The sequence below is a fragment of the Elephas maximus genome, chromosome 2 (genome assembly GCF_024166365.1).
Source record: "Elephas maximus indicus isolate mEleMax1 chromosome 2, mEleMax1 primary haplotype, whole genome shotgun sequence".
NCBI lineage: Eukaryota > Metazoa > Chordata > Mammalia > Proboscidea > Elephantidae > Elephas > Elephas maximus.
In genome coordinates this window covers 165,618,688-165,631,241 of record NC_064820.1, presented here as the reverse complement: position 1 = coordinate 165,631,241, position 12,554 = coordinate 165,618,688, and the positions used below count along the sequence as shown (strand labels likewise).

The 12,554-nt window shown below is 52.3% G+C and overlaps 2 protein-coding genes across 9 annotated transcripts in view; one reads left to right on the top strand and one right to left on the bottom strand.

Annotated features, from left to right (window-relative positions):
- Window positions 1-1,023: 1,023 nt before the first annotated feature.
- Window positions 1,024-10,522, top strand: CD74 (CD74 molecule). 2 transcript variants are annotated; one of them, XM_049874076.1, is made up of 9 exons: window positions 1,024-1,237; window positions 5,386-5,558; window positions 5,738-5,817; window positions 6,393-6,455; window positions 7,177-7,272; window positions 7,597-7,684; window positions 8,766-8,957; window positions 9,499-9,561; window positions 9,851-10,522. In XM_049874076.1, the coding sequence occupies exons 1-8, from the start codon at window positions 1,161-1,163 to the stop codon at window positions 9,546-9,548; spliced, it is 819 nt and encodes a 272-aa protein (XP_049730033.1). In that variant the 5' UTR covers window positions 1,024-1,160; the 3' UTR covers window positions 9,549-9,561; window positions 9,851-10,522. The 2 variants fall into 2 exon arrangements, with proteins under 2 accessions (XP_049730033.1, XP_049730034.1); XM_049874077.1 differs by lacking the exon at window positions 8,766-8,957 and having other exon boundaries at window positions 1,037-1,237.
- Window positions 10,523-11,944: 1,422 nt separating this feature from the next.
- The window catches only part of TCOF1 (treacle ribosome biogenesis factor 1), a 40,817-nt gene continuing 40,207 nt past the window's right edge, over window positions 11,945-12,554 (bottom strand). For all 7 annotated transcript variants that reach the window (XM_049874068.1, XM_049874069.1, XM_049874070.1 and 4 more), the window contains one exon: window positions 11,945-12,442. The gene's annotated coding sequence lies outside the window, so the exon portion shown is untranslated. The remainder of the gene's footprint in view (window positions 12,443-12,554) is intronic.

Genomic DNA, 12,554 nt, shown 5'->3' with positions numbered 1-12,554 from the left:
TACATATTAATGTTGGAAACTCTGGTGGCGTAGTGGTTAAGGGCTATGGCTGCTACCCAAGAGGTCAGTAGTTCGAATCTGCCAGGCGCTCCTCGGAAACTCTATCGGGAAGGTCTACTCTGTCCTATAGGGTCGCTATGAGTCGGAATCGACTCAATGGCAGTGGGTTTTGGGTTTTGGTTTTTGGTATATTAATGCTAATTTAAAAACACACAAAAGACAAAGATTAGTAAAACAAATGTGGTATACTAGCCACAGATATTGAGAAATAAAACCTTGCCAACACAATTAAATCTCCCTAGCACCCTTCCCTTGTCCCTCTCTCATCCCCTCCTTGCAGAGGCCCCCATGCTTCTGAATTCAAACCACACAATTTAGTGTCCCTATCTGTAAAAAAAAATAAATAAAAATAAAAATAAATTTTTTCTTTTATCTGTAATGGACATAATGAAATAAAATGCTCCTCAAAGGGTTGCTGTAATCATCACATGAAACAAAGCACACCAAACGATTAGCACAGTGCCTGGCACAAAGGAGGGCTTAGCAAGTGGTGGTGATTATTACTGCACCATCTTAGAACCATGGCCTCTTAGGTTCATAAAAGTTCCCGTTCGAAGGGAGCAGAGGGAACTCTGAATCCAGCCTTCTTCCCCCATTTCTGAGATGACATAACTGAGGCCAGAGAAGAAGTGACCTGCTAAGCTCACATAGGGGTGAGTAGCTAGCCCCTTTCTGCACTCACTCACGTGTGGGTGAGAAGGGGAGACAAACAAAGGTATTTTCTGCTTCAAAGTGATTTCCTTTGAAGATATTTGCCTGATTCTTGAACCATCCAAAGAGCCTTGTGAATTCAGAGGTCTGCCTAGAAACAAATGATGAGGGCTCTGAGAGCCAATGGAAAGGTGTTGGCCTTTCCATCTGCCTGAGGAGCCCCCCTCTCCCCATCCTGCCCCTGCTCAAGCGGGGTATTTCCAGCTTTGTGGCTTTCACTTCCACTTCTCCTGTGTGGGCGGAGTGGCCTCCTGTGGACGAATCAGATTTCTCCTCAGCACCAGCTTCAAGAGGTGAGCGGTGGGTTGAGTGTCAGACACACAGGCAGCGGAGGAGGCAGCAGCAGCAGCAGGAACAGGAGCCCTTAGGGAAAACCAGAGGCCAGGACCATGGAAGACCAGCGCGACCTCATCTCTAACCATGAGCAGCTGCCCATACTGGGCCAGCGCCCCCAAGCCCCAGAGAGGTAGGTGTGAGCACATAAGTCCCCAACTGCACAGGTGTGCAGGTGTCCCGAAGGAGCACTGGACTGGAAGGTCACAGGAGGGGTGGATTCAGGCTGTGCCTTTAACACTGACTTTCTGGGTGACTTAGAGCAAGTCTCTGGCCAGCTCTAGCCCTCGGTTCCTTCTCCAGTAAAATGAGGGGTTTGGAACCTTCTTTGCAGTGTGCACCTCCCTTCTGAAAGTCAGAAGAGAGCCCTGGACTCTCTCCCTAGAGAAAAGCAGTTTCACACAATGTCACAGACAATTCCAGGGACTTTGCAGGCCCCCGCCCCATCCCTTTTCCCCTGCTTCTGCTAAACCTGGGTCATGAACCCTAGGTTAGAAACTTTGGGCCAGATTTTGAAAATGTTGTGACTCCCAGATGGAGAAACAGTTTCTCAAAGAGCATGGCTGAAGCAGCTCATTATAGAGAAGTTTTCTCTTGATTACCATGTATGGTGTACATGTTTGTATCAAGGGAATTGTAGTTGAAGGTGTCTGTAGAATAGTTGGAGACGCCTGCAACCACAGGAGGGATTGAGATGTTGGGAAGGGGTTCACAAAGGAGGGAGGGGCTATGGCTAAATTTCTGGAAGGGTCCTAGGGTTAACATGGGCTGTGCCCCTCTCCTTTGCAGCAAGAGGCCAACACAGCTATTCTCGGGCCACCAGGCCCCCTCTCCCAGCCCCAATGTGGCTTCACCCATGTGTGTCCCTGAAAAAGGGGAAGGGGGAGACAGAGTGCAGCAACCCCAACCCCCCACCCCCTCTAATCTCTCAAAAGTTATTTGCGATCTATGGGGACACCCAGCCAAATGTGATGTCAGCTGTTGCCAGGCAGAAAGGGGTTTGGAAGAGTCGCTCAGAGGTGTCATGAGGAGCTGGGTTCTAGGGGACCATGTAACCCGACATAGGCCATCTAAGCAGCGGCCTCTGAAAATCCCAGGGAATCCCACGGCTAGGAGTCCAGGTTCTGCTACTGTCACGCGTGACCTTGGATAAATCACTGCCTTTCTTTGGGTCTCAGTTATAATACTAAAAATGATCATGATGTTAGCCTTTCTAAAAGGTGATGTTCACTGTGTATCTGACACATGCTAAGTCCTCAGTCACTGTTAGTGACTTTATTATTATGATGATTAGTTCTGTGTTGACACATAACTCAATCCTAAACACAACCCTAATCGTCACATAACCTGATGACAATAACCCTAGGAATATTTTCGACTTTCATTTTCCCCATTTGTACAGAAGAGAAAATTGAAGCTCTTATTGGTAAGTGACTTACCCAAGTTATCACAGCTAGTGAGTGTTGGAGACAGAATTTGAACCCAGGACACTGAACTTGTTTTACCACCTGACATCTCACTAAGCATCCCCCTTCTTGAGGCATGATTTGCAGAGTGGGGAGGTAGGACACCTCTGAGCTCAGGCCACGCAGGCAGCTGGAGACTCAGGGTGGGCTTAGTGTTGAGAAAGGATGTTTCCTTGCCAAATTCTTGTCTGATTTTCAAATGAGTTCAGTTACTGCTTCTAAAACCAGCCTGGCCCTGTGTGCTTAGGGACCATTCCAGACTTGAGCCTGTTTGGAACCTTCTGTGAACACTTCTGCCTGGCAACATTTGCATCACAGTTCCTGCTAGTTCTGGTTGGCTCCTGACTTTGACTAATTGTTCTTGTTATTCAAGGAGGCAGTGAAAAGGAGGAAATAAAGGGAGGGGGAGACAAGGCTTGGCACTCTTCCAGGGCCAGGGGACAGGCAGGCAATAAAGATGCATAAAGAGGAAGGAAGCCAGATGCTAAAGTTAGCTATTAACCTGAGAGTAGTAATAGTGTTATTTACGAAGTTCAGGGTACGTGCTATGTACTCACCTGAGAGCTTTACCCTTATTATTGTATTTAATACAAAACCCTGTAAGTGCTTTTACCCCACTGAGGTTAAGTGACTTGTCCATGGTCTCACAGCTGAGGAAGCGGCAGAACTAGGACTCCAATGCAGGTTACATGGTCTTATCTTCTATATGATCGCTGAATTCTTCACATTGCTGTCGAATCAATTCCCACTCATAGCGACCCTATAGGACAGAGTAAAACTGCCCCATAGGGTTCTTAAGGCTGTAATCTTTACAGAAGCAGATTGACATCTTTCTCCCGAGAAGCAGGCTACTATTACTCTACTACCCACTGCTGTCGAGTCGATTCCAACTCATACTTGACCCTACAGGACAAAGCAGAACTACCCCCATAGGGTTTCCAAGGAATGGCTGGTGGATTTGAACTGCCAAACTTTTGGTTAGAAGCAGTAGTTCTTAACCACTGCACCACCAGGGCTCCAAGAAGTGGGCTAATGGGCTCTATCTAACTACAGATCTTTTGGTTAGCAGCCAAGTGTTTAACCACTGTGCCGCCAGGGCTCCTTCTAAATTCTGAGGCTTTATGAGACACTGAGCTCCAGAGAGGAGCAGGGACTTCCCCAAGTTCACAGTCAGGGGTAGTGCTGGGACTAGAACCAGGTGTGGGGTTGCAGAAGGGGTGAGCATGTAGAGGCAATGAGGCTGGGAGCCAGCAAGACTGAAGACTTGGGTGGATTTTTTTACCACCTTTAGAGTCCAGGCCACCCCTTCTCCTTAGGAAAGTCAACAAGTGGAACTTATTTTTCTCTCCTGTTCAGTTCTCTCCCTTCCCCCACACAGGGTTTCTGCGGCTCTCCCCTTTCTGAATAACTCTTCTTTGGGCTGGGACTTGGGCCACAAAGCATGGAGGTCTGGGAAGCCAATGGGAATGAGTTGTGTCTATGATGTCATGAGTTGCTAGGCAGAAGGGTCTCCTGGAGTATCCCAAGCTATTTCTGTTAGTTGGGAGTTGCTGGTGGCTCAGATGGTTAACATGCCTGCCTACTAACTGAAAGGCTGGAGGTTCCGGTTCACCCAGCAATGCCCTGGAAGAAAAGTCTGACGATCTACTTTCAAAAACTCAACAATCAAAAATTCTATGGAGCACAGTTCTCCTCTTATACATATGGGATCACCATGTGTTGGAATTGACACAACTGGTTTACTGGTTTTATCCTTGCTAACTCAACAGCAAAGGGGTTTGTTTGCCTTTTTTTTTTTTTAAGTTGCTGTGTATGAGTTGGAATCCACTCGATGGCAATGGGTTTAGTTGCTGGACAAAGCAGGGTGTAGTCTCATCCTGACAATTTCCAGTGGGGCCCTAGTAGCTTCACCTCTGGTCTCAGGGCAGGAACTCTCAGGAACCTGAGGCAGGATCCTTACATCCCCCACCTGTAACACCCAGGTACACACACCCCAAAACATGTCCAAGGCCCAGCGCTCCAAGGCCTCCCTAGGTCTGGCCAGTCCAGACGGTGGGAGATACCCACCCAGGTCACACAGGCTCAGGCACCTATTATCTTGACGAAATTCCCCCTGGGTGGACAGGACCATGAGATACTTCTGTGGTCACAGTTAGATCTTGCTTCAAAGAAAACCACCTAAACCTAGAATTGCTGAGATGAGAGGTCCCCAAGTGATAGATGAGGGAAGTGAGGCCCAAAGACTGGTGGGGACTCTTGCAGAGTCTGGGGCAGAGGATGTGCCCCATGGGGGCCTGGTACTTGCCCACCCTCCCGTCCACTCTTAAAATGTCACAGCCCTACTTCTCTTTCCAGTGGGCCACATTCTCTGCTGTCCCATCCCACTTCTTCCCCTTTTCTCTTTAAATCTAATTTCACTGCAGGGCAGGGGGATGAAAGCCCCCTTCCCCTTGAGGGCAGCCCTGATCCTTAGGTCACCTGGGGAGATCCTCTGCATCAATCCCTCACTGCAGAGGTGGGACAGAAAAGGTGAGGGACCTGTCAGGGTTAGACAGTGCCACACGGCTCTCTCCACTCAGTCCAGGCCAGGGGCAGATCTGGGAGGACTTCAGCGAAGCAATGGCTCGGAGTAGGGGCCTAGGGAATGTCTTCAAGATGCATTTCCCTAGCCAGTTTATCGTATGTGTTCAGAGTGTGCCTTTACGGGGCTTCGGGAGCTGATGGTGATTGGGGGAACATTCCTTCCCTCCCTAGCCCTGGGTGCTGCTGCCTCCCTGGCCTCTGCTCTGACCCTATTCCTCCTCCTCCCCAACAGCAAGTGCAGCCGTGGCGCCCTCTACACGGGCTTCTCTGTCCTGGTGGCTCTGCTCCTGGCAGGACAGGCCACCACCGCCTACTTCCTGTACCAGCAGCAGGGCCGGCTGGACAAGCTGACGGTCACTGCCCAGAACCTGCAGCTGGAGAACCTGCGCATGAAGCTTCCCAAACGTGGGTACCCACCTCCACTCTGTCCCCTCCTCCCTCACCTCCCGGACGTCCATTCTCTCTCCCTCTGGTTGGGACTTCCAGTCCCTCCAAACTTGGGTTCGAGGTGTCAGTCCTGGAATCTGAATCACCCCTCCCTGGGCACTGGGACCACACTCACGCCACACGCCCTGTTCCCACAGCGGCCATGCCTATGAGCAAGATGCGGATGGCTACCCCCCTGCTGATGCGGGCGCTGCCCATGGAAGCCCTGCCCCACGGGGTAAGGACAACCCAGGGCAGGGGAAGAGAAATGTTTCCCTGCCTGGGTGGAGGGCAGGTACCAAGGAAGGCAGGGGAAGGCAGCTGACCCATGAAAAGCCCAGGGTGCGAGGGAGCAGGGCCCACCTCAGGAAGAAGAGGGCTCTCTGGGGTGGGGGTTGGGGGCTGGGGGAAGAGCTTCCTGGGACCATCCCTGGGGAGGAGGGCCTAGCCCTCTATAGTTTACTAAGTGCTTCTCATTTTCCATGGTATCTTACAGGCCCCTCACATTCTCAAAGCACTTGATGCTGTATGTTGATAAGGTTCTTGTTCACAGAACTCTGCTGTTGACAAGGCCCTGGGCAGGAAAGATTATGCTAGTTTGGCCAGTGAGGACATTGAGGCAGGGAAGGTACAGGGACTTGCTTAAGACCTCATGTTTGGAGATAGCAGAGATGGGCCTATTGAGTGCCTGGGACTCCAGACTTCTCCCCAGACCCCAGCTGCTGGCTCCTGCTCTAGGCCACTGGGGCCCTCAGTCTCTTCCTCTGGGGCCAGTGCTGGTAGCTAGTAACCCTCTGTTCCTTCCTCCCACAGCCCATGCAGAATGCCACCAAGTATGGCAACATGCCCCAGGACTACGTCATGCATATGCTCTTGGTGAGTGGGACTGCTCCGGTGGCCTTGCCTGCCCGCACCAGGATCCTGGCATGGCCATGCTCCAAGGGCCTGCACCATGCCTGGCTCATAGGAGACATCCACATGTGCTCGCTGGATTTCTGAAGGCACACAGGCGTGGCCGTTAAATGTTATATGTAGTCCAGCCTCCCCCCATTTCTGAGATGGAGAAACCGTGGTCCAAAGCCTTAATATGCAACTTGTTCAGACACTCCTTTCCTCCTTCCCAACTTTTACTGTATGTCTACTCTGTGCCAGGTGCTGTTCATGGCTCTGGGCGCACAATGGAGAATAACTGGATCCAGCCCAATTCCATGGGGATCTCAGGCTAGCATAGGGGACAATGATGTGGAAAGTGCAGGGGACTCAGTCTAGCTTGAGGTGGTTAAGGAAGTCTTCCTGGAGGAGGTGAGACCTGAAAGATGAGTAGGAGTCTACAGGGAGTAGAAGACTGGAGGTAGGGGATGGGTATTGGCAGACCTGGGCCTGGAACCCAGGACCCCCAACTCCCAGCCCTGGGATCTCGTACAGCTGGACTGTCCTTATCTTCTCCCCCACCCTCCCATCATGGCTTAGGTCGAAGGTCCAGGCTTGGTGTGGCTTGGGTCCATTCCTTTGATGACCAGGGGAACGTGGGCTACATATTTCACCTTGCTTGCCACGGAGCCCTTTTTAACCTTACTTCTTGCCTTGCCACCTGCAGAGGACTGACCCCCTAAAAGTGTACCCGCAGCTGAAGGGCACCTTACCGGAGAACCTGAAGCACCTTAAGAACACCATGGATGGCCTGGACTGGAAGGTTAGCAGCTTTCCCTGTGTTAGACCCCCTTCCTTGTGGGTCTTTGGCAGGGCTGAGAAGAGGTGGGCTGAGGGGTGGGCTAGGGAGGTCATTCTCAGGAAGCTGGAGGAGGCTTAACACCACTTAAAAAGCCCTGAACACTTCAATGTGCTCGGAGTTGAGGGACCACTTGACAAAGTCCTGGGGCTTTTAAGGGGGAACCAGGCTGTGCTGGACTCCTGGGTGTCCCCGTGCCCAAGGGTAATACTAGGCAGGGCAGGGCTTGGAGACACCTAGTGCGCCTGACATCCCTTCTCCCCATGCCCGCCTCTTTGTCCCCATTAGGCCTTTGAGAACTGGATGCATCAGTGGCTCTTGTTTGAAATGAGCAAGAACTCTGTGGAGGAGAAGCCCACTGAGGCTCCAACAAAAGGTATAGCAAAAGGGTGCTTTGGGGTACCAGGGCCCTGGGCGTTCCCTCAGGCTCTCCTGGAGCTGTGGAGGTTTGGGTCTTGAGCACTCCCTGATCTGAAGACCACAGGGCCCCCCAGCTTCTCTTGACTCTCACTTCCTGTCTCTCCTGTCTGCTCCGTCTGGCTGGACTGCCCCTAAAGCTCCATCCTGCCTGGGGGTCTGTTGTTTCACACTATGAGGGCCCCTAGTAGAGGCCTCCCTTCAGGAGGTGGCCTCTACTGTGGAGGAAGGCTCTGTGCAAGGGGGCCTGGGGCAAACAAATCAAAACACACCAGGAATCATCATAATGGACTTCACTGCCCTATACTCTGCAATTTCCATTGAGTTGGGAGGGGCTCGCTATCCCTGCACTTTAGAGGGGACCTCCCCAAGGTCACAACCAGTGGGTGCCAGACAAGAACCTTGCAGTTTTAGGGTATTTTAAATTAAAACCAAGGTATTTTAGCTCTAAGGCCTTGAAGAGCGCTGCGTCGTCATCTGGTGCTATCTCTAATTGGCTGTGCACATCTGGGCAAGTCTCTTTCCTCTGTGCTTGTTTCCCACAGTGCACGGTCACTGCCGGCCCCTTCCCCTGAATCTCAGATTTTTCCATCATACATTCATAGATCTGTAAATCTAGAATGCACCTTAGATGCCATCTCAGCCAACTGCTATCTGATGCTTGAATCTCTTCTAGAACATCCCTAACAAATGCTAATCCCCACTTCTACTTGGATACAAGAAGCACAGACTTACCAAATGGCCCACTGCTATTCTCTAGACACCAGAATCACAGGTGCTATTCCAAACTTTACTAGGCATTGAGAAAGTCTCAGAAGAAACTGCCAAGTTCTGGGATGAATTAGCCAGTCATTCATTCACTCTATTTGATCTTGGACCTTGTTGGTCCAAGCCTGTTTTCACATGTGTGCAATGGGTGGAGTGAGTGTAGCCACTTGGGCAGAAGGCATTAGACACACAGCAGTGGTGTATGGGTCTCTAGCCCCTCTGAGAGCCCAGCTTACTCACCCACTGTGTCTTCACCATGCCTGTCGCTTCAGCACTGACCAAATGCCAGGAAGAGGTCAGCCGCATCCCTGCCATCCACCCGGGCGTGTACAGGCCCAAGTGCGACGAGAACGGCAACTATTTGCCACTCCAGTGCTATGGAAGCACCGGCTACTGCTGGTGCGTCTTCCCCAACGGCACCGAGGTCCCCCACACCAGGAGCCGTGGGCACCATAACTGCAGTGGTAAGCAGTGACTACTATGCCAGGGAGTGTCACAGGACCAGGAAGGCTGGTGCAGTTGAGGGGCAAGAGGTCCTCCTGGTGTACGTGGGCCAGGACCTCAGGATGGCAGCTGTGGGGGCAGCCATGCAGTCAGTCATGCGTCTGCCCCTTCATCCACGCCCTTGACTGTCCGTCCATCTATTATTTCTCTCCTCTTATACCCACACTCATTTATTTGTTCATTCGTTCATTCCTTCCCTCTGCTTAGCAGTCCTTCCTTTCTTCTGGTATTTCAACCCATGAATGCACTGTGCACTCACGCATTTAGGCAAAATGCAGAGCATTCCCTCATTTCATCACCTTCCTTCCTGGATTTTGCTCCCATGCCTGCAGCCACGCCCCCTCACTGATGCTCACAGCCATGCAGCAAGCAGCCACCCCATGGCTCCTGCCTTCCCAGGCACTAGGCAGTGGCTAGTTTGAGGACTACCTACAGGCACTTCTCTCACGGGTGGGGAAAGGTAACAGCAGGGCTGCAAATGCATCTGCTACTCCTTTGCAGAGCCACTGGAACTGGAGGACCTGTCCTCTGGAGTGGACATGACCAAATAGGGTGTGGGTGAAGGTAAGGGCCCTGCAGAGCGGGTCTATCCCCAGCAACTCAACTTCAGCCAGGCCTGCTCCCTCTTGGGCGGGTGCCCAATGTGCATGACCGTGGGCCATTCCCAGCATCCCTGGGATGTCACTTCACAGACGAGAGACAGGGTTGGGGGGTGTGTGGGGCTATCAGTACTCGTACTGGAGCAGGGCACGGTAGAGGGTGGAGATTCCTCAGCTGTTCTGAGGGCCCAGGATGCTGAGAAGGGGCAGGGACCACAGGTGACCTAACCTCCACCTCCTGCTTCTCTCCGTAGTCCTCATTTGAGAACAGCAGAGCAGCTTCTGAAACCAGCCACCCCTACCTGGCCACAGCTTTCTTGCTACCCCTGCGTCCCTCAGTCCGAGCCCCTCTCCCCTTTCCCTTGTGTCCCTCTGTCTCCCACCCTGAACCTCATCCCATCAGAGACCCTGGTGCCTGGATCTCCATCATCATTGGACATCACAAATCAAGTCAGAACAGCACAGACCACCGACGCAGGAGGGCGTATGACAGCCACGCAGGAGGGCGTCTGACAGCCATGCTATCCAATCCCCACCCACCAAGGGGCCTAGACCCGAGGTGGCCAAAAGCTAGTCTAACCCCTTTCCTGACACCACAGCAACCTCAACGCGGAACTCCAAAGTTCAGGCTTACGGTGAGGGGAAAGGCGCAGGGAGAAGGAACCAGCGCCCCCCCCACAGCCTGGGGCAGCTTTGCCATCCTCCTCTCCCACTTGGCCTCCAGCCTCGGCTTCTCTAGCCTATCTGCCCCGGGACGAGCCACCCTCTTCCCTTTTGCCAGCACCACCCACCCAGGACGCCAGCCTTTCCACCCTCAACCCCTCCTCACCCCCTGCCAACTCCCACTGCCCTATGTTCAGCCCATCCCACGCTTGTCCTCAGCCTTGACCTGGCTCACGTAAGAATAAAGGTAGTAAGTAGTGGAACACGCTTGGCTCGGGCTCTCTGTTGGATCAAGCCCTTTACCCCAATGAGGTCATACTTCTCAAGGCTGTGGACCTTGAATTATTGCCTGGGTAGGAGAACGCAGTCCAGGGAGCCCCCAAACAAATGCTGGTGGGACCGGGGGCTTGTAGGCTTTGCAGACACACTTGGTTTGCAGGTTTAACACACAGGAATGCTCACTATTAAGAAACAGGCTCTTGCCCATTCATTCTTCTTTAAGCACAAAGTCCTTGTGGTCCAGCTTCATTTTCTCATATTACTGTTCTCACTTCTGTACTAACAACAGTATGAGTGCAACACAGTTGATCACTGACACAGAGCCTGCGTCAAGGACAATGGGGGTGGGCTGTGGACAGCTGGGGTGCCCCTGCCCTACCTAAAGGCCCGACCGCAGTTGGCTCAGCTGGTTGGTGCCAGGACAAAAGGGAGGCCCCTGCTGCCAGATTTCATGACTTTTCAAGAGCCAGAAATGGAGATGACTCAGTGAGGTCTCATTTTTAACTGTGGGTCAACAAAGCCCACTTAGGATGCCACTCGGCAGCCTCCGTCCTAGACCTGTACACTCACAGGGGAGAGAGGAAAGGCCTTGTCCAAGGGTCCTGAGATCAGGGTTTAGATGGATGCCAACCTGGGCCTCCGCCTCTAGCCCAGTGCTTTGCTTTTCTCTATTGCCTCCTGCTGTCTCTAGCAGGAGCCAGACCTTGGAGTTTGAAAGCTCCACGCCTTCTTACGCTCCACACTGCTCTGGGCCCAAGCACTAGCCCCCAGGAAGTGGCCTTTGAATCCCTGGGTTGGGTCAGTGGGAGGCAGCTTTTCCCTTCCTCAGTCCATCACCACATCCTGAAGACGTTAACTCCCCTAGGTATCTTTCAAGTCCATCCACATTTTGCATTCACCACCACTGAACCTTCCCTACCTGGATGTGAGGGTAACTCATGCTGAACTAGTTTTCCTGCTTCTATTGGGTCTGCTCACAGCTATTCCCTATTATGTAAGTACTCCAACACACCCTGCACACACAACAAGGTCACTCCCTCTGCCCCCAGCTCAAGTCCTAACACCAAAAGGTGGCTCATAAGGCCACCTTCCGTTTCTGCACATGACTGTAGCATCTGGAAACCAAACCTGACCACCTGAAAAATCCCCCTTAGCTTAGATGCCACCTCCTCCAGGAAGCCCTCTCCATTCAATTCCGTGCTGCCCCAGCTCCCAGGGTGCTTTGCTGCGTCTCAACTGCACCGACTGCTTCCTCCAGCACTGTGTGCCCCACCCACCCCAGTATCGCAGAGCCTCGACACAGTCAAGAGCAAATTCTGAGTGTTGGTTTGTTCACCTCTACCCGTCGGCCAGACTCTCCTTGCCAAGAGTAAATCAATTGCACAGCACTTGCCCCACATGCACGGGAACTTGTATCTTTCCTTCAAACCTTTTATTTTCTGAGTTCTTTAAAAAAAAAAAAAAAACAAAACTTGGAGAAACTGACAAAAGGAGGACAAAGCCTCCGCATCAGCTGGAGACCAAGTGGCACGGGCCAAGTCACAGGCTGGGCCTCCTGGGCCTGCACAGCAAAGTGATGGGAGGTTCCAAAGCCTTCGGGCATGTTGGGCCTGAGCAGGGAGGGGCAGCTCAGCTAAAAAAATATATATATACTGTACACATCTCTGTGAGCGGCCTGTGTCTGGAGAGATGTCTTGTGTGCTGGGGGTGAGGGGAGGCCTCAGGTGCTGGCACACTTCGTCCTGGGCCAGCTTCTCTGCAGGGCTCACTGGCCTGGCCAGCACCCCTGGGCTGCGGACAGTCTGGTTTCTTCTGGGGATGGAGGGGAAGTTAAAATTCAGTTCCAAGTCATGGTGGGCAGAGGCCAGAGGTGCGGGAACGGTCACCACTTGGCTAAGAAATTCCTGGGGAGAGGAAGCATATCCAGATGTAAGATTTCCTGACTTCTCTCTTCACCAAGGAGAACCAAAACCAGAAGCCAGCATCTCAGATGCAGAGGGGCATCCAGTAACCATG